At 33.6% G+C, this 26,316-nt stretch overlaps 1 protein-coding gene across 1 annotated transcript in view; it reads left to right on the forward strand.

Annotated features, from left to right (window-relative positions):
* Wdr62 (WD repeat domain 62) overlaps window positions 1–26,316 on the forward strand; it is a 125,649-nt gene that overhangs the window by 74,110 nt on the left and 25,223 nt on the right. Inside the window, exons 3-13 of the mRNA XM_068766193.1 lie at window positions 10,882–10,973; window positions 19,398–19,557; window positions 20,653–20,721; window positions 21,119–21,223; window positions 21,714–21,824; window positions 22,615–22,797; window positions 23,320–23,480; window positions 23,998–24,133; window positions 24,732–24,902; window positions 25,174–25,289; window positions 25,819–26,023. Of these exons, the coding sequence (XP_068622294.1) occupies window positions 10,882–10,973; window positions 19,398–19,557; window positions 20,653–20,721; window positions 21,119–21,223; window positions 21,714–21,824; window positions 22,615–22,797; window positions 23,320–23,480; window positions 23,998–24,133; window positions 24,732–24,902; window positions 25,174–25,289; window positions 25,819–26,023 (1,509 nt within the window). The remainder of the gene's footprint in view (window positions 1–10,881; window positions 10,974–19,397; window positions 19,558–20,652; window positions 20,722–21,118; window positions 21,224–21,713; window positions 21,825–22,614; window positions 22,798–23,319; window positions 23,481–23,997; window positions 24,134–24,731; window positions 24,903–25,173; window positions 25,290–25,818; window positions 26,024–26,316) is intronic.

A 26,316-nucleotide genomic window follows, 5' to 3' on the forward strand; every position in this document is an offset into this window, starting at 1 on the left:
GCTTACAGTCGGTCAACAAGCTATGGAGAGGACTATACTTAGAAAAGAGGAGATCCGTGAACGAATGAGAGTGACCTACATAGCCCAGCTGATTGGCAAATTGAAATAGCTATAGGTAGGCGATAAAGCACTTAGAACTGATAGCTGATGAGGCCTTAAGATCCTGGAGTGAGGACCACAGACTGACAAGTGCAGCGTAGGATGTCCACCCACAAGGTGGACCGACCTAGTATGGAAGCCGTTTCCAACCGATCTTATTAGAAATCAAGGGGGAAGGCCAATGTCCCGCTGTAAACGTTCTAAGACTAAAATAATGATCAAGATAATTGGTTTCGATCACATATAGAATAGTAATCCGTATACAAAACATCAAATGCATTCCCGCGGTCAGGTCTGCAGTGACATCTGGTCTGCGGCGCCAATTATCGAATTGATGAAACGACCGGAACGGAATTATTGACACGGCCAGCCGCAGAGACGCGAGATTAGTGGCCTCTTTACAAAGTAACACGAAGCCTTATAAAGTTTAAATACGTACAAAACACCACTTACTACTATTACTACCTACTAACGTCACTATATTGTTTTAAGGTAGCGCTATTTCTTCGTTTACTTATCGACGTCGTATTTTTAACAAGAAAATTTTTCCATTCACGAGACGAATGATTTTGCTTTTTTTTAATTCGAAAATTTTTACTGTGTTTACAGCTACAACTATTTAAGGAAAAAATGTATTTATTATTTGACCTTGAATAGCGAATATACAAAAGTTTTTTATTAGGGAAGGGTAACAAACTATAAGTATATATGCTATACATATATATTTTTTAGTATTTATGTCCATGTTTGTTTATATATATAGGTATATTTTGTACACGTTCAATACTCGTATTACGCGTTATTTCTACTTTTACTGTTTCCATACTATGATTGTCTGAAAGAGTTTGCTTCATGTAACAAGACTACCTATTATATACTATTTTGTTTATTATTATGAAACTATTTAAATGTATCCAAGCGTGTACAAAAAATAATATTAAATTAAGTACGATATAATACATATTCAGATTATTATGTTTTTAGTAAGATAATAACGTTGTTATAGTGCTATTAAAACTGCTGTACTTGTATGTGTGTGACGAGATGGGGAGGAATATCGGCTGCTCTGTTGCGATGATACGCTGTCAACGTTCACGACGGCGGAGCTCATGTTTTTTTTTTCCTCGACCCTCTCACCGCGCTTTCTTATGGCGTTCACAACACTTTCCTATAGCGTGGTGCAGCGGTTTCGTTCGTTGTACTATACCTTCATGGTGTAGTGCTACCATCATAGTGACTACGTAATTCATTAATTTCAAAAATTTCATTGGAACTTTTGTGGACTTCTTTAGGCGAATGGTCTTCATTCACATTTCAAAAGTTAAAAATAAAAACATGTTCCGAAACGAAAGGAATCTTTAATCAGTTTCATTTCATTGTATGGCTGTACCGGCCCCACCTTTATTTCGTTTTAATTAACAGTTTAATCAAAACATCACCGGACATGTAACTGTGTTAATACGTAAGATGATTGTAACAATTCCGAACAGAACGTTTCGCACTGTCGTCGAAAGTGTACGTATGAAACGGAGAGTGAACGGTCCACGTCTGTGTTGGCCCAGTTTCGACGTTGCGTATTTTGAATGTAGATCTACGTTTTTTTATGTACGATGTTTGTTACGTCACATGTAGGGTATCTTTTTAAACTGACTAAATATATGTAAAAATGATCAATTCAATCATAACACACTTTTGGTTGGTAAAACATATAATGTTGACGAATTTTTAAATTACAAATTAATATTTTAGATTGTGCATTGTATTAACATATTTAATTAAATCGATATTGTAAATGTAAATTTAAAATTGAACAAATAATTGATATTTTTATTCCTTTTTATACATAAACGAGTACACATTTGAGCTATTTATTCTCTACCTTATTTGAAATGTGTTTCACAAAATAAACAATTTGATTTGAGGTTTTAGGCTAAGCGCTCTCAGCGTTCTGCTCCCTACTGGAATCACCAAGTGCCACTTAAGTAGCAGTGCAAGACAGGTAAAAAAGAGAGAAAGAATTGTCTTGTTTTAGTAAACAATTAGTTAGTGCCTTTTTTGCGGCTTTTGTATTGTTAGAGGTTGGAATATATCTCGGTCGTCAGATATAAAGTAATAAGATATACATCGTCAATAATATTAGTAGTAAGATGAATAAAAAATAAAATAAAATACAGACCAGGTTTGAATGCACTGTTTTAAATACAATTATTTTTAATATTAATTACTATTTTTCACTAAACTCTTAAAACATCTTGTAACAACACAATGACTAGAGTTTTGATATACAAATCCTGCAAGATCGGATTTGTGCTCGTAACACTGAGACAACATATTGTACGTCCTTTTTCTGCAGTTAATACAGTTAATACTAAATAGTCCTCTAAACTGAAACATGAAAATAACTGTGCATTACTACTTCGCAGCAGAATTAGTAGCTGAAATGATATCTGTCTAGACGGTTCTTGCAAAGCAGATTCTGCTAATAAAAATAATAACGTACCTCGCACATAGAGGGAATATGATTGTTTGTATATTAGATGTTTGCACGATGATTGCCGCCAACGAACATGATATAACGATTGTGCTGAAAAGAATATATTTTACGTCGGTATGTAAGAATGTATAATGGTTTATAATAATGGATACGCGTTTATTATCTGAAATGTCATGATGATATTTTATATTTTAACCGAAAGTGAGATACTTCTGGCATTCATATTTTAAACGTCCAATTCCAACGTAGAACCTTTGGTTCGTAAGAATTAAAATAAATTGCTTCATTTCACGGCGTCTTGGCTTTGATACAAATGTAAAGGTTAACGACATTTTCTCGTTATCAAATTTTCAATCAAAACAGAAATATAATTATTAGTGGCATAAATTTATTATTTAACCACTATTAATAGCAGTAGTAGCCCGGTATTAGAGAAATGAGACTTGCAAAAGTAGGTCGCGTGTTCGATTCCCGGGATACGGACTTTTATAATTTGTGCAATTATCAGGGATTGCCACTGCTCACAAATAAGTTTCCAGAGGATGATGACAGCGTCTTCTACGTACCATAATATCATATTGCGATCGCCAACCTGTTTACCAAGCGTGGTGGTTTTGGTATATTATATCCCTCCATGGATATCTATGGGAGAGGTCTTTGCCTTGCAAAAGCGCCTATGAGATGAAACGACGTCAATGACTACTATTAATAGTTATAATATACTTTTGCAAAAGTTTTAACAGTTTTCACAATAAACAAAAATGTATTATAATTTTAAATTACAATTACTTGAGATTTATGAGCTTTAAAAGGGTGTATGTATTATTAGCTCTTTTGATGTCAATTAAAGAAAAGTTTATTTATTCCAAAAGTCAATAGTTTCAGGAATAGTAAACAACGTAATTTATTTTTCTATCTGTCCTGCAATCTTTGTACTGCCGGAAGTTACTGGCCTGTCGCATTCTAAAAAAATAAATAAATGTTACATATTTTAGAAAGGTCACATTATGGCAGGCTTATTGGAAGTAAGTATAAAGGCTTTAAATCTTTTTGCTGACAAATGAGCTATGCCTACATACACCTATAACCAATCATACTGACAATCAAAGTGTTTGTTTACATTTATGTAAAGGAATTGTATTACATTATTGCGTGCACACAAATTAAGAATTAACGTAACGAATAAGGCAAAGGTATTCGCGTTGGCGGACCAACGTCTTGTTATAACGATGATCTGTGTGGCGATGGCATATTAATTAGTTTGTCTACGCTTGTGGAATAACAAAATAACGGTATTAGTCTGAGCTCTTTGTACAATTTAAAATCAATTAATATCCGATAAAATGATTTTGTGGTCTCATTAAAATTAGTTATGTATAATGATAGAAGAATGATAGAAGGTTGTTTTTATCTTGTGCAGTAGTAAATAATACTTTAAATTTCTTATATAGCCATAACTTGAATCAAACTTTGCAAAATCGCTCTCATTTTTCAGTTTTGAACTTCGGATACTTAAATTTTAGCCGGTAGTAATGACTAATAAAAGTTTCGGGAAATTCCATGATTTATAATACGGCAAGGCTTCCTAGAAAATACCTTGCGATTTTTGAAATGAAATGATATATTTTTATTTGCGTAATCATGGTTAAAATGTTGTTACAATTTTATAAACATAAGTATCACATGTTTAGCCAGTATCGGCAAGCAAAAGCGACTAGGTATTTAAACCAGTTATAAAACTTTCGCAGAATGATAAAAGAACCATCATTAAGATATACAAATGTACGATTTGTATGGTATTTTTATAATACAACAATTATTTATTTGATTATTATTTTATTACCTTACTATGGATATCATTTGAAACATGCCTCAAACTTTTTCGGCTATTCGCATTCCTAATTTAACAAAATTAAAACACGGTGAATATATGCACATGTAAATGTTATGTAATTTTTGTTAAGTTATATAACAATTAATAAATAATTTATATTAAAACAAGTTATATAAATTCCGATTCTATATGATCCGTGGTCAATGACGTCTTAGCTACAGGTCCCGCCGCCTACAGGGTAACATTCCAACCCGAGTCACAATGGCCTGTTGGAGAATTCACGGAATTTACAATCGAACAGCGACTCACGATTCAAGGAGAAAGCTGAATGAAATGACTCGCGATGATTGCATCTGTCTCACATAATGTTGCTATGCGATTGTGTTATATTATATGTATATGTAGTATTGTTCAATCGCAAAACATTTTTAGTTAAATATTTCTTATGCATGTAAAAACAGTTGAGTTAATAATGATTTTAAAATATGAAGCCTTGGTTTTTAAAAATGTCTATCAGACGTATACTACTCTAAAACTTTTTCTCCCTAAAAAGATTATCGTAGAAGTTTTAGAAATTCAGAGAAAAATCGTGATAATTTCAGATCTATAATTTAAAAAAAAAACATGTACATGTACCTTTGTATTTATTTTAAAGTTTCGATACACTATTTTCAAAACAGGGGGTTTTCAACGCGTTGGTAATTCAATAATGTGTAACAGTGCCTGAGTCTTGTTTCGTATAACTTCGCAAAAAAAAATCTTAAGAGCAGTCACAACTTGGTTCGCTTTAAATTATCTGGAGATTTTCACATGATATGTTGAAAGTGATTTAAAATCATAGGAGTAATTATTAAAGCTAATTTTTTATATCAAACTATGTGACGGTAATTTGATTTTTACGGACAACCTATCATAGTTTTTATGGTACAATTTCAAAAGCATTGACTTGATTGGCAAAAGCATTTTTAATAGTGCAGGTTTTTATTATTTAGTACAATTAAGGGCTGCGACTTAGCATTCTTAGCTATGACAACGCGGCGAAAAGTTTCCCCGCTAAATGAAATCGAATAGGTGAAGTGAGTGCATTTATATGTAGTAATAAATATGTACAAATAATAAATAGTAGTACAATATACATTTCAGAATTACTACATACATAGAAATATAGTAGCAAACCTAAACCGGTGTAATTACTCCTAATGGATTTGCACTAATCAGCTGTTTACACTCATGTAGGCGGGCAACTTGACACGAAATCTTATCAAAACTGGTCTTGACGATTAGGAAACTTAAATAATATCATTTCGACACATCCATACGCGTTGCTTGTGTCAAAATATTTGAGGACCTTCTTATTTAAATAAATAACCGGTTTCAATTTCTCAGAATTTCTGTTCAAGGTGGCAAACGTTTGGTGAATGATCGTATGTACTTAACGTAGCGTTCTTATTATGTAACTTTACTGATATACAGTGTGATTGGTTGTAGGTGTTAAAGCCTTAAAGCGGTGAATGTATGACTCCTTTGCTATCTATTAATGTATGGTACCCTACCCAAATTTTAATGCTTTCAGAAATAAAAAAATAACGTAATGATAGTGTAGTAAGAAAACGCGTTGTCGAATTTTGAAATATTACTATTTTTTGCAGACTGTACTGCCAGAAGTTATTGGCCTTGCACATTCTTACTGAAAAACTAAATTAATGTGACACATTTCAGAATGATCACTTTATATAGAATGATTGGAAATAGGTGTAAAATCTTTTAAGATTTTTGCTGTCAAATAAACTTCTTGTATGCGACGTTTTTAGTAGTTATGGTTCTTTCACCTCACCATTGTGTTAACTATGATCAAAATGAAGGTTAACAACTCTGAACGCTTTTAAATATATAAATAATATTTGCCATTTTAACGACTTTAATATCTATAAAATGTTCATATCTCTTTTGATAACTATTGATTAACTTGAACTTTCGAATCTGTGATGTAATGTTTAATAACGGGATCAATGTTTGCTTTCTCTCCATCGCAAAGATGGATTGATATCGTGCCAGACACGGTAACACGAGTTGGGTTATCTACCCATGTGCGTGATGTAGACAGCTCGATAATGCAAAAAAAAGCTTGTCAGTGAGAGTATCTTTGCCGCAAAGTTCAACGAGTACTTACGCCTAAGGCGTAAAAATAGTCGAGAATTTTTTATTAGTCGTTATAACTACAACGTTTATGTAAGGTTTAATTTACCTAAGGCATATTTATATAATGACCAGAAAAGTGTTTTGTCACTTAATACTCTATGGTCAAGCTAATAGTCGCTAAGAAAACCATGGTGTGAAGTGGAGTTGAAGGAACAAGTAGAAAGTGGCAGCATCGCCTCCCAAATTAAGATAAAGAACGCAAATTCCTAGATTTTTGCAGGAAAATTAAAAAAAAATATTAGGTCGAATATATTAAGAAAAAAAACCCTTAAATAATAAAAAAAATAGGCAATTGAGTATTTTAAATTGTAACCTATATTGTATCAAAGATTGTGGTAAGGGAACAGAGGCGAAGCGTGTAAGGTTTGCGAATGAAAGAAAGAGAATAAAAGAAAATATGATGAATAAAAGTGAAAGATGGTGTAGCCATAGAAATTGTAAATGATAAGTGAGGAGAACGAAAATATAATAGAAAGAATGAAAAAAATATTGTTAAATAAAGTCTCTGTCCAAAAATGATAGGGGGAACGAGAGGCTACCAGTAACGGACGCCATCTTAAAAAAAAACAAGCCACGGTGAGACCTGTTCGGGATTTCTCGATCGAATCAAGAATGAGGAAATCCGTAGATGAATTAAATTAGCCGATATAGCCCAGCGAATTGACAAATTGTGCGCTCACATCGCTTGGACCTTAAAGTCTGGAGTGAAGAACACAGACCCTGCAAGTGCAGTGTAAAACGTCCACCTACAATGTAAACAGATGACCTTGGTAAAGTCATCGGAAGACAGCGGATGCAGGCCTCTTCCAACAGGACTTTTTGGAAATCTATGGGAGGTTTATTTCCAGCAGTATACGTCCTACGGCTGCAATGATGATAAAAATGTTAATATATTAAGCGTATTGTAGCAAGTAGCAAGCATTTGTTTTAATAATCTACTAATTCTATAAATAAGATTTATCTTGAATTAATAAAATAAAACCATTGGACACATACAAGTAATTACAATAAAAATGGCGTCATACGTCTTACGGCATTGTTGTCGCGCATCCTTGCAGGCACGCAAGGACAACCGGTTCGCCATCTTGGATTCTGTATTGTCCGACCTTGATGAACTGTTAGCGCCATAAACGCGTACCTTATATCAAGATTATTTTTTTTTGTTATTTCTGTGTGTGGTTTATATTTTTGTTTGTTAATGGCTTACATTTTTTATTACAAGAACAGTTATTGTTTCTGTGGTTAAGTGATTCCGTTATTTACAATTAATTAAGATTGTTTTTTTTTCGCTCTTTTTTGTTTCTTAATATTCTGCAGTTATTTATCCTTAATCTCAGGAAGATTGTAAAAAAATAATTAAATTTCCACCACCATTTTCATTTATTTAATCCGTTTATACAGTCCCAACGCTAGCAGACATTTTTATTCGGGTTTTTATCAAAAAAAAAAAAAAAAAAATATTAACACATTGGACCTGGTGATAAATTTTGTACTGTCAAATATCAACTTGAATAGACAGAAGAAGTAAGACTTAATTAAGTAAAATTTTAAAAATATAAGAAATATTAGAAGAAAAGCGTCATTTGTGTTCAAAGACTAAAGAAAAACATAGGGCGGGAAACGGCACATTCATAGAGTTTAATAAAGGAAAAACTCAATCTACTCTTAATAAATAGAAATCATATATCGATATCGATAAAAATCTATGTTTAAATACCTTACTTCGTAATAAGGAACATATATTAATTTATAGAGTCCTTAAAAATGTATTGGTTTCATGAAAATTATTTGTAATATATTTTTAGAGGTACAAAGAAAAAAAAAGGTTTAAATTACGTTTAACCTATATGTAGAATACATTATTTTTATATTTAACTAAATCTTCGATTCAGCCGTAGGATGTCCACTACTTGTCGTAGGCTCCCCGAATTTTTAATAAGTCCTGCTTGTAGCGTCTTCCGATGGCCTTAATAAGATCGTCTGTCGTCCACTTAGCGAGTGGAGGTCTTGCGGCAGCGCTTGCCAAACCGTGGTCTCTACTCCAGTGCCTTAGCGGTCATTTGTTGTGTGATTTTTGGTTCACATTATCCAGTTGAACTCGCTCCTCTGGGTCATGTTTACTTTACTAGTAATTTTTGTGTTTTTTTCTGAAGTACCCAAAGCAAAATAAATGTAAGAAGTCCATTAGTTGAGGTTTAATTTTTCTTGTTTGCATAATTTAACAGTTTATCTGGTAGCAGGCGCGTCATCTGCGATAAACTTAATTGGCCGTGGTGCGGTCTCGCGTAGCGACCACGAGGCGCTACCGGTTTGTTTCGCGCCCGCCGCCTTGTTAAGTTCTTTATATATTATCTACTTGATCCTTCCATAGCATCACAAAAAGTTAAAAAAAATATGATAAGTTATGTTATAGCGTACATTCGCTGCACATCTCAATAAGTACTCTGAGCTAGATTGAATGTTTTGACACATTACTACAACTAAATATTTTATTAAATAAAAAAAAGCTGACGCGAATTTTAAAATTATTGCCAATTAAACAAGGTAAATGTATTGGTTGCACCCAGTGACGTCATGCTTCTCCGCAAAGCTTTACTTTTATTAAATCAATTTTTTTCATGTTACCGTACGTCATCCTTTTGTAAACAACAGAACAAAAATTCATACTCCAGGGGCCAAATTTTGAAAGAATTTTTGTCAAGTCCTACTTAAATTTTTTTTTTTTCACCTGCCTTGTCAACCGCTTTTTGGTTTGATTTTTATTTATGGGATATATTGTATATTTGCACTCATCTCGTTCTTGAATTCATATTAGAAGCTTTCAATATTTTCATTTAAATTCTGCTATTTGCACTTATTGTAATTTTAGTAATTTGACCTTTACAACTAGTTTACTATAGAACTGTGAACAGTGCTTGCTCAAAAAATGTTGAGTGCATCATAAGTTTTAAGAATTTTTAGGAATAGGAGAGAAAAGATACTGCATATAAGTCGCTTCCAGCTGGTCTTATAATTTAAATTTATAAATTAAAATTTAAAGATCGCACTGTTCCGGTTAATAATTGAATAGCCCTCCCGGGCTCATGAAACGGCGTGAATTATGAATTGTGATCGCGGCGACTCGCTTTTATACTTTCCCAGTTTATTATACGTGCTTCGCCTTTCAAATGTAACGAGTTTCCGCTTATGAAACATAATAACATGAATAAACCATTGAATTTGATATTTGAATAGAAAAGTTCATTCGTGGTTATTCTTAACTGAACACTTGCGTGGACATGAAATGGATGGCAGCTTTTATTTTAATAGTTGCAGGTTCTATTTACTAAAATATTTTTTTACGAAATGTCACTTGACATTTATTAATTTCGCTGTTTATAGGAGGGCCATTTAGGTCTTAACGCATAGTCTGAAAGCCTCGTTATTAAAATGCTATTGTAACAGCTGTATTTCGCCTTAAGAAAGAGATGAGTACTGCTAAAAAAGGACTAACGGGACGGAGATGTTATTCGCCCAAACCTTATTTCACTCTCATTTAGCATTTCGTTTGCTAGGGCTTTCTTTCAATAGGTTACTTTAGCACGATTCAAGTGAAAGCCTTAGTTTATAAATAGATCTGAAAGCCTTTACTAGATTTTTTATAGCGTCTTCATTCTTTCGTATGTCACTAAAATATTTTTATATGAATTGTAAAACTTGACATACAGCCACGCGAATACTGTTATTCTTTATCACTAGGAAATCGCCGAGAATAGTTGGTGAGGAAAAAAGAGTATGACTGCCGCTTTTCAAAGCTTTGACGGCGAACTAACTGTACGGAGCGACCGATACTCCCACCGTCTCGCCGCGCGCATACCTCAGGTGCACTACACAACCAAAACCGCAGTAGCTTTGGTAGTATTGTGCTTACTTACGAAGGCTGTAACATTTACCATCCGATAGACTTGGATTCAATCACTACTCACTACTACATTCAATACTTGTACATATCAAAATTATTTGTTTTGTCTTGTCTTGTCTTATCCGGATATTTGCTGAAGAAGACTCAAACGACACAGCGGTTATTTTGTGTCGGAAGTAAAAATCGTCTCAAGAGAACACTACTCTCATACGGTTTTAGGTTTATTTAGGATCAAATATTTTAGAGGTTCTATTTCGGTTTTAAGTATAGTGCGTATGTTCAAACACACTCTTTAGAATATGTATTTGAAAGCCACCCCACAAATCTTTTAACCTGCATCTCTTTTGTTTTTAGATCAAACTGGAGACCGTGCTCGGGCTGACTGTGAGCAGCAACGCGGCCCTAGATTGCGATCCCAACACAGAAGTCGTCGCTTATCCAGCGGGGTGAGTAATTATCTATATTTATTCTACAGGTATTACGTAATAATTAAGTTTTGTCAATGTTTTATGAAACTAAGCACCACACTCATAAAAGTCGGATTGACAATGACGGCAAAGATAACGCGTAATTTATTTTCCGATTAAGGGATTTGATATTATTAGTTTTAAATCTTGGCAATAAACAAATTAATTGCTTGATATATTCAGTGTTTTATCTATAGCGAGATATATAATCTAGTTATTTTGAACACGTTATCGTTACATTTTAATATGGTATAGGTCAGGAGGTCGGATCTAGGTTAAGATTGTATTGCGAGCGCACAGCCAGGCCGCGGTATTGCGCAATGCAAATTTGACGGCAACAACGATATTCCCACTCTAAAAATGCAAATACTCTGCCATGTTTTAATGCAACATTGTTTCATAAAAATTCAACAATCTGTTAATATTTCATATTTCAAGACAATTTTATTTATTTCATTCTTCATTATCATAATTTGAAAACGTTCACGTTGGACGTAGGCATTCCCTATATTTCCAATAAGACCTTAACGAGATCATGTGTCAATCTAGTGGGTAGATATCCTAGTACTGAAATGACTGTGTGAATATAATTGACATAACTTTGGTAACGTGAACATTATAATTTCTACAAGTCTTGAAACTAAGGAATGCTTGTATCTCAAAACTTATGATTCATTCTACAGGTTTTAGCATTATACTTATTTTGTAGTTTGTTAACATACGACAGGTGTAATACTATTCATAAATAGTGTTTATATATATACTACACATATACTAGATGTCCCCTTGCTCGGTTTGCGAATTTAATAAACACCACCTCAACTTGCGGGCGGAATTTTGTAAAATCTGATCAAATCTGACATCAGCTCTACTAAATATTCTCAACAAATTTCAAGTCTCTAAGCTTTATTGTTCCGTAGATTTCGTGAAGAGTCAGTACATAGGTGGAAATATGACTGACAGAAAATCGTTGTACATTCACCCCTTTAAAACTTTTGCGCCTATGACAAACCAGTCTATATATATATATATATATCAATAGACATTTGTATTTGTTCGTATGTGTGAGTGTCTGTGTGTGAAGTTTGTATACTACGTAATACACATAAGATTCTGGAATAAAATGTTTATTAATATAAATAAGATAGTAATAAAATATTTCTATTTATTCAATTTCCTAAAGGCCAATAAATTTGAGTTTACGAAGTTTCTTTTGACAGGTAGTTTAAAAGGAAATAATGAATAATAGTGGCGTGTATGCCAATCGCAGGTTTTCTAAATATGATCAGAGGGACAATATATTTTTATAAACGTTTAATAACCAAGAAGGATCAGTGTTGTAATTGCCGTAATAAATACGTACAGTTAATATATAGTTTGTGAGTCTTCTTATAAATATATTTAATTGAATGTAATTTTATTTAAATCGGAACCCATGACGTAATCATCTCACATTTTATTAATTAAAACTTAATTACGATGATGAGGGTATAATGAATATTGCGTAGTGTACGTTTTGTACGGACAGGCTATAAATTTCTCTTTTAATGAAATAAGTTTGCACCATACTGTCTAGAACCCATTAAATGAGTTTGTTCATTCGCTCAAATTTATTTATTTATTTTATAGAACTTTGTACTTTTATACGTGACGCGATGATTATGTCGTAAGAACGTCAGAGATACTTTTAATAGATTTATTAAAAGTATCTCTGACTCTAGATTTACAAGGTGATTGGTTATAGAAATAAAAGCTTTAAAAGGATAAACCTATAGCTCATTTGTCAGCATAAGCCTTTAAAGCTGTTTGTTACACCCATCTGTAATCTTTCTTTACAAAGTAATCGCTCTGATATATGTCGCATATACATTATTTTAATCTTTTGGAACGAACAGCTCAATAACGTCAGGCGGTACAAAGACTGCAGGGACATAAAATAAACAATAGTTAATTTTAATATGTAGTAATCAATTTTTTTTTATCATTTCGTTGTTTATTGTTTCTGAAACCAGTGATATTTGAAGAGTATCTACCATACACTAATTCACGTTAAATGACCTATACATTAATCGAATTGAAGCTTTTACACCTACAACTAATCAGCCTGAAAAAAACGTATATCCTTTCTTTTGTAGACGTGGGAAAGTTTGATTTCCTCCGGGACCTGGTTACGCCCATATAACAGTTCCTATCGCCCTTCCATATTGTAATGAGGTAGGAACTTCGTGGTGGATTAAGTCGAAGCATTTAATCTGACTAAACATATTATGTATAAACTTTTTCGCACTCACGTCATGTACAGGAGTGATACATAACGTATTTTATAAAATCAAATGAATTTCTGTACCTTACCAAACTAAAACAAAACGTAGAAACCTAAACATATCGATCAGTACGGTTCATTAAAAAATATACAGGTTTTTATTCATTAATAACAACTATTGGCAAGAGAGTGATATGCATTGCAGAATATATTTCATCAAAATCACGGACAATGTCCAGTTATGTACAGCTTTTTATGCATTTCTTTAAACGGCAAAATATCGAATGTAAATAAATTAGACTAGACAAAATTCGTATATTACAATGTTTAATTCTAAAAGATGATGAAAATGAGGGAGCATAACGTTAAGCACTGGACGTCTTAAGACTATAAATGAAGGTAAAAGATTATTTAAGAAAGAATAGTAGTAGTTCCAGAAGTTAGGTTTTATTATAAAAAAGGAGTTATACACTATTAAATATAAATATTGCTGTATTTTTATTGACATCATAAATATAGATTTTTAAAGATGTTTTCAAGCTATAAATAGTCTTCCACCGGCTGAGGTGTAGGCGAGGGACGCCGGGGCATCTCAGGAAATTGCTTTCTTATATAGTTTACGGATCGTTTCGATGGTTCTTTCTGTTTATTCAAAACACGCTTTCAGGTAAATTAAAATCATTCGCGATATTTTCTTACCATAATACTATTTTTAGTTTGATTAGTTCTGCTTAGCATTGCTCGTTATTTAAGTTATACGATAATATGTATAACCAGGCTTTTTTGTTACGTCTATTTTGGTGGCACGCTAATTTTTGAAAATCGTGTTTATAATTTTTTATACACCTTCTCATGCCATGCTACTTTGTTATTAAGGAAAAATCCAAGTAATTTTTTTTATGTTTTTTAATGTAATGTCTGGAAATAAAATTAAACTAAAACCTGTTACCAGAATTGATTTTTTTTTATTGATTATCGTAATCTTATGGCAAGTATCCTATATTTTGTGTCTCTACAACAAAGCACTGAGTATAACCAAACATAGGTCTGGTTGTTACGTGAATTCATACCATATTGTCTAATGTACTTTAAGAAGCATGGCCAGGTATGAAAATATTTATAAAGTATGTTAAACTAAGTTTACTTTGTTGTAATTAATAACCATTATGAAATAAATAATTTAGGGAATATTTAGAAGCAATTATTTCCAAAAGTTTTTCAAATCATTTTATGGTATTCCTGGTGATAATTGTTGTTCGCTTTGGATAAGAGACCAATTGGAGGTATTTTATGTAAATTGTCTTTGCTATAAAATAATTAGAAGCTGTAAGGACAAACATAGTTATCAAGTACGAGCATAATAATCACAATACAAATGATCGATATAGTAGGAAATGACGAGAGAGACCTTCTACTGTTAACTCTATATTACAGACTATTAATACGATACTAAAGGTTTGTTATAATAAAATTGTTATCTCCGGGAGTTATCCTTAGTTTAAGGTTTCACAATGTCGTTATTAATGTCGTGTTTATTAAAAAAATGTCTTTGTTAAGAGTTTGTAAGTTTTATAATTTCCAGTCGTAAAACACGACGAAAGGAGATATTTTTGCGTTATACTATAATACAAAATGACTCAAATAATAGTGCCAACTTCATCGATCCTCAGACGACAGCTGCAATGAAATAAAACGACCGTAACCACAAACCGAAGAAGGATTCCGGTGTGGTCGTTGACCATGCCGACGGCATAATAATGATGTAACACTATTATAAATACAGGCATTGTGTCGTCCGTCCGGCTGTACGTCATCACCGCTCGCCGCGGCCTAAACCTGATGCAAACGTTGACTTTGATTGATAACTTTGCCTAATCGATCTTAGACGAATGAATCAACATAACCTTCCAGTTACAGCGTTGCCGCTGTGTCAATTCTAGTACTTCATTACCTATTGTCGCAAACTTAGACACATGTTAGAACGAAATATAAAAGGAACATGTTTGTTTGTACGTGTTTTGTTACTTTTAAATAAAAATGAATGTCCAAATGTATACACTTAGCGCGATACTCGCGAACTTATCAACCAAATCCGCATTTTTTTGGAAGAAGGTTCTTATGTAGAGAAAAAAATAAAAAAGTGGTAGAAAAATTAACACTCTCGTAGTTGTTAAAAATTTTATATCAATTGTAGCAAAAAGTTTTTTTTTTCCTAAATTACATAATCACTAAACACTTGCATTTTACGAAAGTGAAACTTGTTTTTGTATATACCATTGTTTAATATTAAGACATTAAATTAATAAAGTGATCATTCTGAAAAAGAACGTTTTATTTTTATAGTTTTCTATTGGACTGTGCCGGCGTATAACTTTAGACAATACGGAGTTCAAACGCAGCTAGTATACAATAAAGCAATTTTTAATTTACTTTCACCTTTTTCTATTAACAAAGAGGAAGTTGTGACTGTCATTCCTTTTTTAAATTTTGAAATTTATCTATTTTTTTTTTTTTTTGTAACACAATAAGGAATAGGGCTGATCAGAGAACGCTGAATGCAATATGCTTTTAGCTGACTTAATTAGAAATCTATGGGAAACGTCCTACTCCTGTAAAGTTGATGCTAATTAAAAACACCGAAATTTGTGCAATTGAAGAATTATGAAAAGGATGCGTCAGTAAAAGAACACTTAAACCGAGACCATATCAAGGGTTGAACAAACTGATAATATGTTTAATGCACTCATGCTATATAGAGGCGCGGCTCCACACGTCGCAGGGGTGTGGTGTGGGCGCGCCCTTAATCGATACATTTTAAACTCCGGCAGGCTTCGAGCGGGGCCCGCAGACGGCTAGCGGTCCCTTCTAATGCACGAAGGTGAAAAGGAAAAGGAGGGCAACTGTCAGTGCCACCGTGTGAAATGTGCTTTATATCCTTGTTGCTTCTGTTATACAGCGTGTGTTAATGTAAAATGATTTAATATATATCATAATTTAAAAAATATATATTCAACATATTATTATTAGAAAATAGTTAATAGTTAAACCTCATCATCGCCCTCAGCACACCCTAGAACTTTGCTTAGAGACTAAAATTTGGATGGAAATATTTTAATCGCCGAGTAGATTTCAGCTAAGAACGGTTTCTACAAAATCTACACGCAAGAAATTTCATTAAAATGTTTATATTCACTATATAACTATAATGTGTTAAAAATTAAAAACAAAGATTTTAAATACTAAACACACGACGGAGAGTTAGTTATGATATGTTTTTTTAGTAGCGAATGGTAAAATTCCAAAACGTCGTATTACATCGTCGTGTCAGTCCATAGACGCTCTGCAGTATATAGCCCTCCAAAGATAACTATAGGGAGATGTACGAAAACTGCCATGCTTGTCAGGCGGGTTACCGAGGCCAGTGTGGTATTATGGTACGCAGAAGACCATGCTGCCCTTCCTCTGGAAACTTGTTTGTAAGCAGTAGCAATCCTATATAATAAATGTACAGATTGTGAATTATATAAGATCCGAATAATCAAACCCGCGACATACGATAGTAAGTCTCACCCCTCTACCGTTGAGTTATCGTTACCGTCATACAAGTATTATACAAGACAATTCTTTTTTAGTCCTTTCTGTAAGGATCGGTACTCCTGTTGTTGATGACGTACTTTCTTCTATGTATAATCTCTATAACTCATTGTATCCAGTTTTCTTTCTGGTGCATTTGCGTCACACGTTTCTCGATTAATGAGAGGTTTTTGAATGTCAGCTCTTCTATTATTGACAATTTTACACATAGATTGCCCCATGTTTTAAAGTTACTGTTTGCTGGATATGGGCAGCCCAAGACAGGTAATCGTGGAGGCCTTTGGGGGAGGCCTATGCCTAGCAGCGGGGAGCGTCTGTCGGCTGACATGATGATGATGATGACTATTATTAACTGCTTACCAATGTTTCACTGTTAGCATTAACATTAACGTTGAATAGCTATTAAAAATATTAGTAAACGTGCCGAAAAATACTCAAAATGCGATTTGAGCGGTTCAATTTTATATTTTTATTAAAAAATATAATCGCTCTGGTCTTATAGAAACTTAAGAATGGAGAAAAAATGTCGCAGGCGCAGTGCGTCGACCTCCTGTCTGGCGGACTGTGCCCACTCGGTTTCCGTTTCCGCGACTTGAGGCTTTGTTTACAGTGTAACGGGACGTTTCCGACACGAGATGTATTAATACGTGTATAGTAAATAATTTTCTTTTATATGTTAAATTTGTTGATTTTGTTAAGTAATTTTGACAAACTGATTACGAAGAATAAAAAGATTTCAGCGTTCTTCCTTGATTTTACTTGCTTTTTCAGTTGTTCCTTGTTTTCTTCAGATATTTCGTTCCATTCCTTTTACTTTTTGGATATATTACGTAATTTTATGTTAAAAATCGCTAAATTCGTAAACGTAATTTTAAATTAAATATCGAGTTTAATTTATATTCACTATGAAGTGATAAAAACGAATTCTTCGTAAAACTTCTTTAATTCGCCTGTTGTAATGTCCGCTGCCGTGAATATAATTGCTCAATAATCAGCTTCATTGATGCGTCCCCGTATGCAGGAACATTCGGTATGTACACAGCGGCACACCAAGGCATTTGTCGTGTGTGGCCGTGAGAAAGGCCGTCTACGGTAATACTCCTCATACATACGAATAAGGCTTAATTTTAACACGCGCGGCTCGAACATTGACGAGCGGAGCGATAAGCGGGGACCTTGTCCTTCTTTTATGTCCCTTATCATTACACGCTATGAAATCCGAATCTAAATCTGTTTAACAATTTTAATCGCCATAGTTAATGTTATTTCAGCCGTAAGACGTTCACTTATGGACATATGGGTAGGCCATAGATTGAAACATATGTATAGATAAAACTTAGGGAGTTTTCTTGTTACATTTCGCCCGTAGTTTGAGGTGGTAGAAGAATGATGGTGCTAGGACCTAGTCTTTTCGAGTCTAGGTGGTTCATCATCATCATTACTGCTTCAGCTGAAGGTCATCTACTGCTGGATATAGGCATCTTCAAAAGATATCCTTTATGCATATTCCTTGGTGAATCCGTTACATAATATGTTCTAGCGAATTGGGAAGTCGCCAAGTACTTAAGTTCTAATTTGATGGAGCCGGTGCCAGTTTTTCGAATAATGGGACGAATAATTTCGTACAAAAAAATTTTTATGACTATATAAGGTGTTTTATTATAAATTAGCTGATCCGAAGAACTTCGTTTCGCCTAATTGTCAATGAACACAATTATTAGGTTTAAGTTTTATTAGCCTAATAGACATCATATTATTATTATTATTATTAATCTATTTCAGAGGAAGACAAGTCCAAAAACAAAAAAATTATAAAAGTTGGTCCAACCACTCTTGAGTTATAAATGGTATAACTATAAAACAAAGGATTGTTTTATAAATACAGGTAGATTTAATTTAAGTAAAAGTTTACCGCGTTCACTGTGTACCTACCTCGCGAATCCCGTAAACGTCCCGTGTTAAGCCCATTGTCAATATTCATCCATGCCCGCTGTTCATGACGGCATTTCACTTAGTATTCCGATGTCAGCACCAACCATAGCTTTATCGTCGTTTTTCTATCGTCGCATTTTTATTTTTGTTTTCTTTATGAAGAAAGAAATTATATACAGTATGATTGGTTACAGATGTTAAATATTTAAAAGGATGTATAATTTATTTCTTAGTAAAAACTTAAATCTTTTGCATCTATTCGAATCAACCTGTATAAAGCGATCACTCTGAAAATGTAACATTAATTTATTGTTCCTATTGGAATGCGACAAGTCAATAAATTCTGGCAGTTTAAAGACAGACAGTAAACAATAATTAATTTTAATACGTGTAGCATTCTGAATTTTGAAAACGCTTTCTACGTATAACTTCATTTATTATTTCTAATTGCAAATAGCAAATAGCGAAGCTCGAAGGCTCCGACTCCACAATCTACTAAATTACCGAATGAGGATTAAATAGCAGGCAAGAACCTGTCAATAGGAATTAAATATTTTAGAAAGATGTTGAGTTGTTGTAACTTTTTAAAATAATTTTAATGCATTAATTTCCAGATGCACGGTGGTATTATACAACGTCCGGAAGAACAGGCAGTCGCATGTGTTGAACGCATCGCGCAAAAGCGTGACGTGCGTTGCGTTTTCCCCGGATGGACGCTACCTGGCCACCGGCGAGTGTGGACACGCCCCCGCTGTCAGAGTATGGGATCTTCAGGTTGGTTGAGAAACTACTCACACGTACCGAAGCAACAACTTATACTACTGATGAAGTGAAACGTTCTTTATTACAATGCATCATGACGATGTATCGATTAAATATATATCATGACTACCATTACATTCTGTGGACCACCATGAGATCCATCATGGAAAAGTAAAACCTTTATTTATTTTATTTAAATTTCTATTGCTACCAGAGTGATTATCACCCACTGGCACTATAAGTCATAAATTTACAAAGTTATTTGTTAATTACATGAGAGCTAGGCAATACGATTACAATATTTTTGTAGTGATATTATCTTGCTTATGATATAGCTTACAAAGAAATAATATTTGATCAAACTAGGTATTTTGTATTAAAGGTTTTGGTATGTATAAAGTATTAAAAATATTTTAGTACATATTTCGCAGTAATAAGTATTTTAATTTCTACCATTTCATTTGTTTATTACAAGACTAACAATATACACATTTTTGTAATACCATACACAATGTTGAAAAATGTCTTACCGCTATCTGTTGGCAAACTCATGGAAAGAATAATTTAACGCCATCTACCGATCTATAGATAAGTTATTTTTAATGTGTATATGGTTGGATGTATGGATAAAATGAAGGTGACAAGGCGTGCATTAAATAAGAAGGTATATGTGCCGATACGTTGGGTTATTATAGTGTTTAATTATTCGCGAAGTTGCTGTTTTGGACTGAGTGAAGGAATTCATGAAAATAAATTTTTGAATTAAAGGTGATTTAACATAATTTACATAAAATAAGTATCCATATTTAGTAACATACATTTTGGAGAGTGAGAGGGAGAATTGCATGATTCTATTCTTTTTTCCCTCTTTTTTCTCATACACTAATTGAATCCATTCTTATGTCATGAGGATATTGGTTTCTATGATTATAAATTTTAAAACTGAGACGAAATTCTGGACACTGTATTATTATTAAACATTAATGTGGGCATCTTAAAAAGAAGGATGTATTGCTACATAAAACAGTTTTTGCGTAAATCGTGGTGATTGTTACATAAAACTAGACCTTTAGGAGACACAAATATTTATTGATTTTTCATTTTCAGGATCCATCAGCGTCTGGAGCTGTACAGATAGCTGAGTTTCCCGGGCATACACATGGCGTTAATTGTGTTGTAAGTAAATATTACTATACATTGATTCTGTGGAAGTGTGTAGTTTCTATAAAATAAAGATTTTTTAATGATGTATTCTCAAATAATAAATCACAATAATAGAGCGCTATGTTAAGCTACTAAGGCTAATAAATAAAAATCTTCGACGTGATTCAACTTAAATGTATAAATTATTGAATTACTTAAATATAATAATATTTATTTGATTAATTTTTTTTTTATTTTAATAACCTAAGAGGCGATTGTATAAAAAATATTGGGAGAGTTCTTTTATTGCTTTGTGCTTATACATCGTATATTATTATGTATATTTATATTTTTAAAAAATGAACATTAGGCAATTTAAAAAAAAATCGTTATAACAATTTCTTATTTGCTATGCCTTATTTTATTCCAGGCATTTTCGACATCATCGAAGTATCTAGTCTCGGTTGGTTCCCAGCATGATATGATAGTGAATGTCTGGGACTGGCGGGCCAACCTCAAACTTGCTAGTAATAAGGTAAGAGTTTTAAGAAATAATTATCTTTGTATGTTTAAAATTTTTTTTGTTTTATTTAGTTAAAAGTAGCTGTTTTAACATAATTAATGTACTTGCATAGATTTAAATCAGATGATTTATTTTAAAATTAAGTCATAATAATCATAATTTTCTATGTTCACTGCAATGCATAGACATAGGCCTTCCCCAAAGGTATCTATTGTTGGATATACTCTAATAACAACGCTTGGCAGGCAGATAAGCGACCTTTTATAACATTTTAGAGAAATGACAAAAATAATTACAACCTATTTATAATGCAGGTCACTTTTAACCGATCCGACTGAAAATCTCTGGGGAAGGTTTTTCTAGCAGTAGATGTTTTATGGCTGAAATGATGACAATGAATTAAAGTTTATTTACTGTTCTAAATTTATTATAGTTGCTTTGACAAATTCCTTAATTTACAAATTAGTCCATATTTTGTATTAACTCCTATTTTTTATTTAAGGTATCATCACGTGTGAAGGCTGTTAGTTTCTCGGAGAGCGGCAACTATTTTGTAACAGTGGGCTTCCGACATGTCAAATTCTGGTATTTGGAATACTCAAGAAATGCTAAGGTAATATTTATTTTCAACTACTGTTTATATGTGTCTGCTAGCTTTTAAGTATATTTTCCAAATACAAAACGATTAACAAATATTTTTGTTTCACTGCTACGACATGTCGACATGATCTATTTTTTGTTTATGGGTAATTTTACTAATACACTAAATCACACTGTACAGTCCCGGTTTGTTCGACGAGCCGAACGTTAATGTTATTGTAGTGGTTTTTTGAAATTTTGCTTAATAACATTAATTATCCTGTATATTATAAATCATTTTCTGTTATGATGTAGCTTTATGTGTGTCTATTGCATGTATTTCATTAAAACTAGATATTTAATCCATTTTTTTATTTAAAATTATTTAATTTATCCACAAAGCTTTACTTATGCTATAATAACATGTATTAAAATCTTATATAAAATACTCTTCTACAATAATGTAGAAACTAAGTTATTTATTTATTTATACTCATTATTCTATTTTATTGAACATAGATGTGAACGAGGGCTTTCTATGCCAGTTTCCCTCTTTGAATGTGATTAATTAAGGCAGATTTTGATTGTGATGTATTATTTACAAACTGTTTTTATATTACATAAACTTAAAAAATAATCTTCTAATATTGTGAGGAATGCGTCAACCTGTATACGAAAATTATTTATTGGTTAACATAAATAATATGGTACAAAAACGTGCATCTAAGTGTAAGATGTCTAATAAAAAATAATAAATATTTAAAGAATTACACTAGTTTGGAATATGAAATATTTGTATATTATATAATATTCTTAATTTACAGTTTAAAGAACCTGTGCCGCTTATGGGCCGGTCTGCGATCCTGGGCGAACAGAAAGACAATGAGTTCTGCGACGTCGTGTGCGGCCGGGGCGAGGCTGCCGACAGCACGTACGCCATCACGCGCGGCGGCTTGCTCTGCGAGTTTAATAGCAGGCGGCTGTTGGATAAATGGGTTGAATTACGGGTGAGTTTACTAAAGATGGATAAAATATTGTAAGGGTAAACCCTTCAGACTAAATGGAGGAATTACAACGTCGCCAATATAATATAAAATTGAACTTGTAAACACAAGTTTATCTTTGTTTTTATATGGTGTGGTGATATAGATACTCAAAGGCGTGCGAAACTACTACATATCCTATAGACAGCGCGCATTTTCGATTACATGGCGCGTAGAACAGATGGCAGCTGGGGCCCTAAGATCCTGGAGAGGAGATCTCGGATCAACGATCGCAGAAAAAGTTCACTCGGAAGGTGGACTAACCATCTTGTATAGGTCGTCAAAAGATGCTGGATTTAGGCCATTTCGAGTTGGTCCTTTAGGAATAGTATGAAAAAGACCTTTTTCAAGCATTAGACGTCCTGGGGCTGAAATAATAATGATTTCCCAACTCGTTGAATTCTTTCGACCCAGTTGATATAAAGCACTAACTAAAATTGTATTTGTTCCAGTTAATGTATTGATATAATTCCGTCTTAATTACAGACTACGTCTGCCAACTGCATGGCGATCGGCGCAAACTACATCTTCGTGGGGTGCGCGGAGGGCATCGTGCGGTGTTTTGCTCCTGACTCGCTGCGCTATATAACCACGCTGCCTCGCACTCACTACTTGGGCGTTGACGTCGCACAGGGCGTTAACATTAAGTGAGTTATTATATACACAGTAATTACTTTTATATACTTATACAGATATTCAAAATTTAACTTTAATACTGTATTTTTACACAACATAAGTGATCATTATAAACTTTGTCAGGCAATAGAAGCCAATTAAGTCGAGGTACGGCCTTTTTGGGTTCCCTTGAGTCGGAATACCGAAAGTGTAATAAACGACAGTCCAAGCTAAATTAGCCTTTTAAACCTCGTTGCGACTGATCACTTCATGGAACGTCTATCCAAGCGACTTAAAGATCTCTAAAAGAAATAAAGAATATTGTTATTGTTCCCAAGAAAACATAAGCATTTCTGCTTCTTTGCGTAGTTTTGAACTACTATGCGTCCCGATCTAGTATTCTATAATAACCCGAGCCTTCATGATTATAAAACACTCGCGAAAATTTATAAATAACAATAATGAAAGATTAACCTTCTATTAAAAAAAAATTCTTTCATCATGATGCAACTTCAATTTATTTTTATTCATTTATTATCTATTTCGCAGTCATATGTTTACGCAGCCGACAAACGCGCGCTATCCGGACGCAATTGCTTTGACGTACGATGAGCGGAACCATAAGCTCACTTGCGTGTATAACGACCACAGCCTTTATGTATGGGATGTGCGGGATATCAAACGGGTTAGTAAATTGCCAATCTATATGCGCAACACGTCTTGTTTAGATTGTCAAAAGAGGCCAGATACAGGCCGCTTCCAATTGGCCCGATTGGAAATCTATAAGGGAGGTATATATCTAATAGTATATATATAATAGATATCCTACGGCTAAATTAATGGCGTCTCGTAACAATTTCCACTAGAGTATGCGAATCTGAAACCAACCTACAACTGAAATTGTTTTAGTTAGAAGCTTTAGTTAGAAAATAAGCATTTTTTTATGAATTCCCCTAGAAATTCGTTAATTCTTAGCTGACCTCTACTCGGCAAAAATAATATTTCTACCAAAATTTCAAGCCTCTTGGCCTGATAGTTCCAAGGATATCGTGATGAGTCTATACATGAGTAGAAATCTCACTTATATATATATAAATATATAAATATTATGATCAAATTGTTTGTCTCCATATCGCTGTTTCGGCTTATAATAGTACTCATAGTTTTTTACAGTTTTGTTTTATATTAGATTACAATATTTTTGTGATTGTCGACTGGATCCAAATAAATAAAAGTTGGGAAGGTTCAAGATTGAATTTAACATTTTGTAAAACTATTTACAGGTTGGGAAATCACATTCCGCACTATATCATTCTGCTTGTATTTGGGGCGTGGACATGGTGTGCGGTATCAGCGAAGCCAACCTGCCCGTCGGGAGTTTTCTCACCTGTTCCAGCGACGACACCGTGCGAGTTTGGAACTTGCATCCCAGTGGACCAAATATTTACAGCAATGTATGTGTATCAACTATTTAACCTTTTATTTTCACACACTAGGCACTTGCTGCATATTCCAATTTGATACAAAGGTTTAGATTTATTTTGGGAATCAAACTTTAAAACTTCTCATCATCATCATCATTTCAGCCGTGGGATGTCCACTGCTGGATAGAAGCTTCTCCTTCCCCACTACTGCTTTCTAAGATTATTGTCAATTTCTAAGAATAACTTGGTAAAATATAAAAAATATTTGGAAATACTAAATAATATTTGTATTTGTTTTAAGGAATTAAATAAAATAATATACATCGATCCTGAGTTGAAGTTCCTGAAGGATGTGGACCTGACTGCGACCAGCGATAAGGACAAGTCAAAGACATATGACGATAAAATTGGTGTAAGGTAAATATGCTTATATTCATAAAACAAGTGCTTTTAAAAAACTGTTTAATATCATTTCTTATACTTTTGAATGAACATGGTAGTACTTTTTTTTTTAAACTTTCATAGAGTACTTTTCTTATATGAGGTTAGTTACAAATTAAGGTAGAGATATTTCTTTTCTTTGTGACAGCTCTGAAAGTGAAGTTTTGACATCTTTACAGTAACTATGTTCAGATGCTTCATTGAGAACTTATTCTAGGGTGTGGTAGGTGGTATTATATAACAATGTATCAAATTTTTACACAATACAGTGACTGTATTCAGGATCCTTGTTGTAAATCTTTTAGATCAGTATTTTTTATGGACCCTGTTATTGGGGGCCTATCGTTCATCCCAATCTAGTTTAGAGACAGGGATCTTACAATTTTTATTAAATTATTTCACATCCTTCTTTTAATTTCTTTACTCTTCTTTCACTCTTCAAGGCTTGTTGAGCGACTGTGTGCTTTACAATGAGGCCCGATGTATAAAATAATATTTTTGGTAGATGTGTGCGTGTGTCGCCTTGCGGGCGTCACGTGGCGGCGGGCGACCGAGCGGGCAACGTGTGGGTGCACTCGTCCGATGGATCGCCGCTGCACACGCTGGAGGCTCACGACGCCGAGGTGCTTTGCCTCGAGTACTCAGCTCGACCACGTCTACTCGCCTCCGCCTCAAGAGATCGCCTTGTACATGTGTTCCTTGTTGAGAAGGTAGGTGTTCCGTACCGCTTATTGCGGTCATCATCATCAATTCAGCCATAATACCTCTACCTCAAGATACAGCTACTTAACCGATTTCTACCAGTATCAATTGGATGCGGTCTGCATCCAGCATCTTCAGACAACCTCAAGGAAGTTGTCTATCTTCTTTGTTGGCGGATGTCTTATACTGAGTATTTCGGTCCGTGGTCTCTGGAACCTGGAGGTGCCATTTTTTCTGTGTGCTATAGTGGTTATATATGCATAATCAAGCTAAAGATACAGTTTTTAATGTACCCAGAGGA

The sequence above is a fragment of the Battus philenor genome, unplaced genomic scaffold (assembly GCF_028537555.1).
Source record: "Battus philenor isolate CCGP_79_NKW_IND1 unplaced genomic scaffold, ilBatPhil1.0.hap1 SCAF_20, whole genome shotgun sequence".
NCBI classification, from domain to species: Eukaryota; Metazoa; Arthropoda; class Insecta; order Lepidoptera; family Papilionidae; genus Battus; species Battus philenor.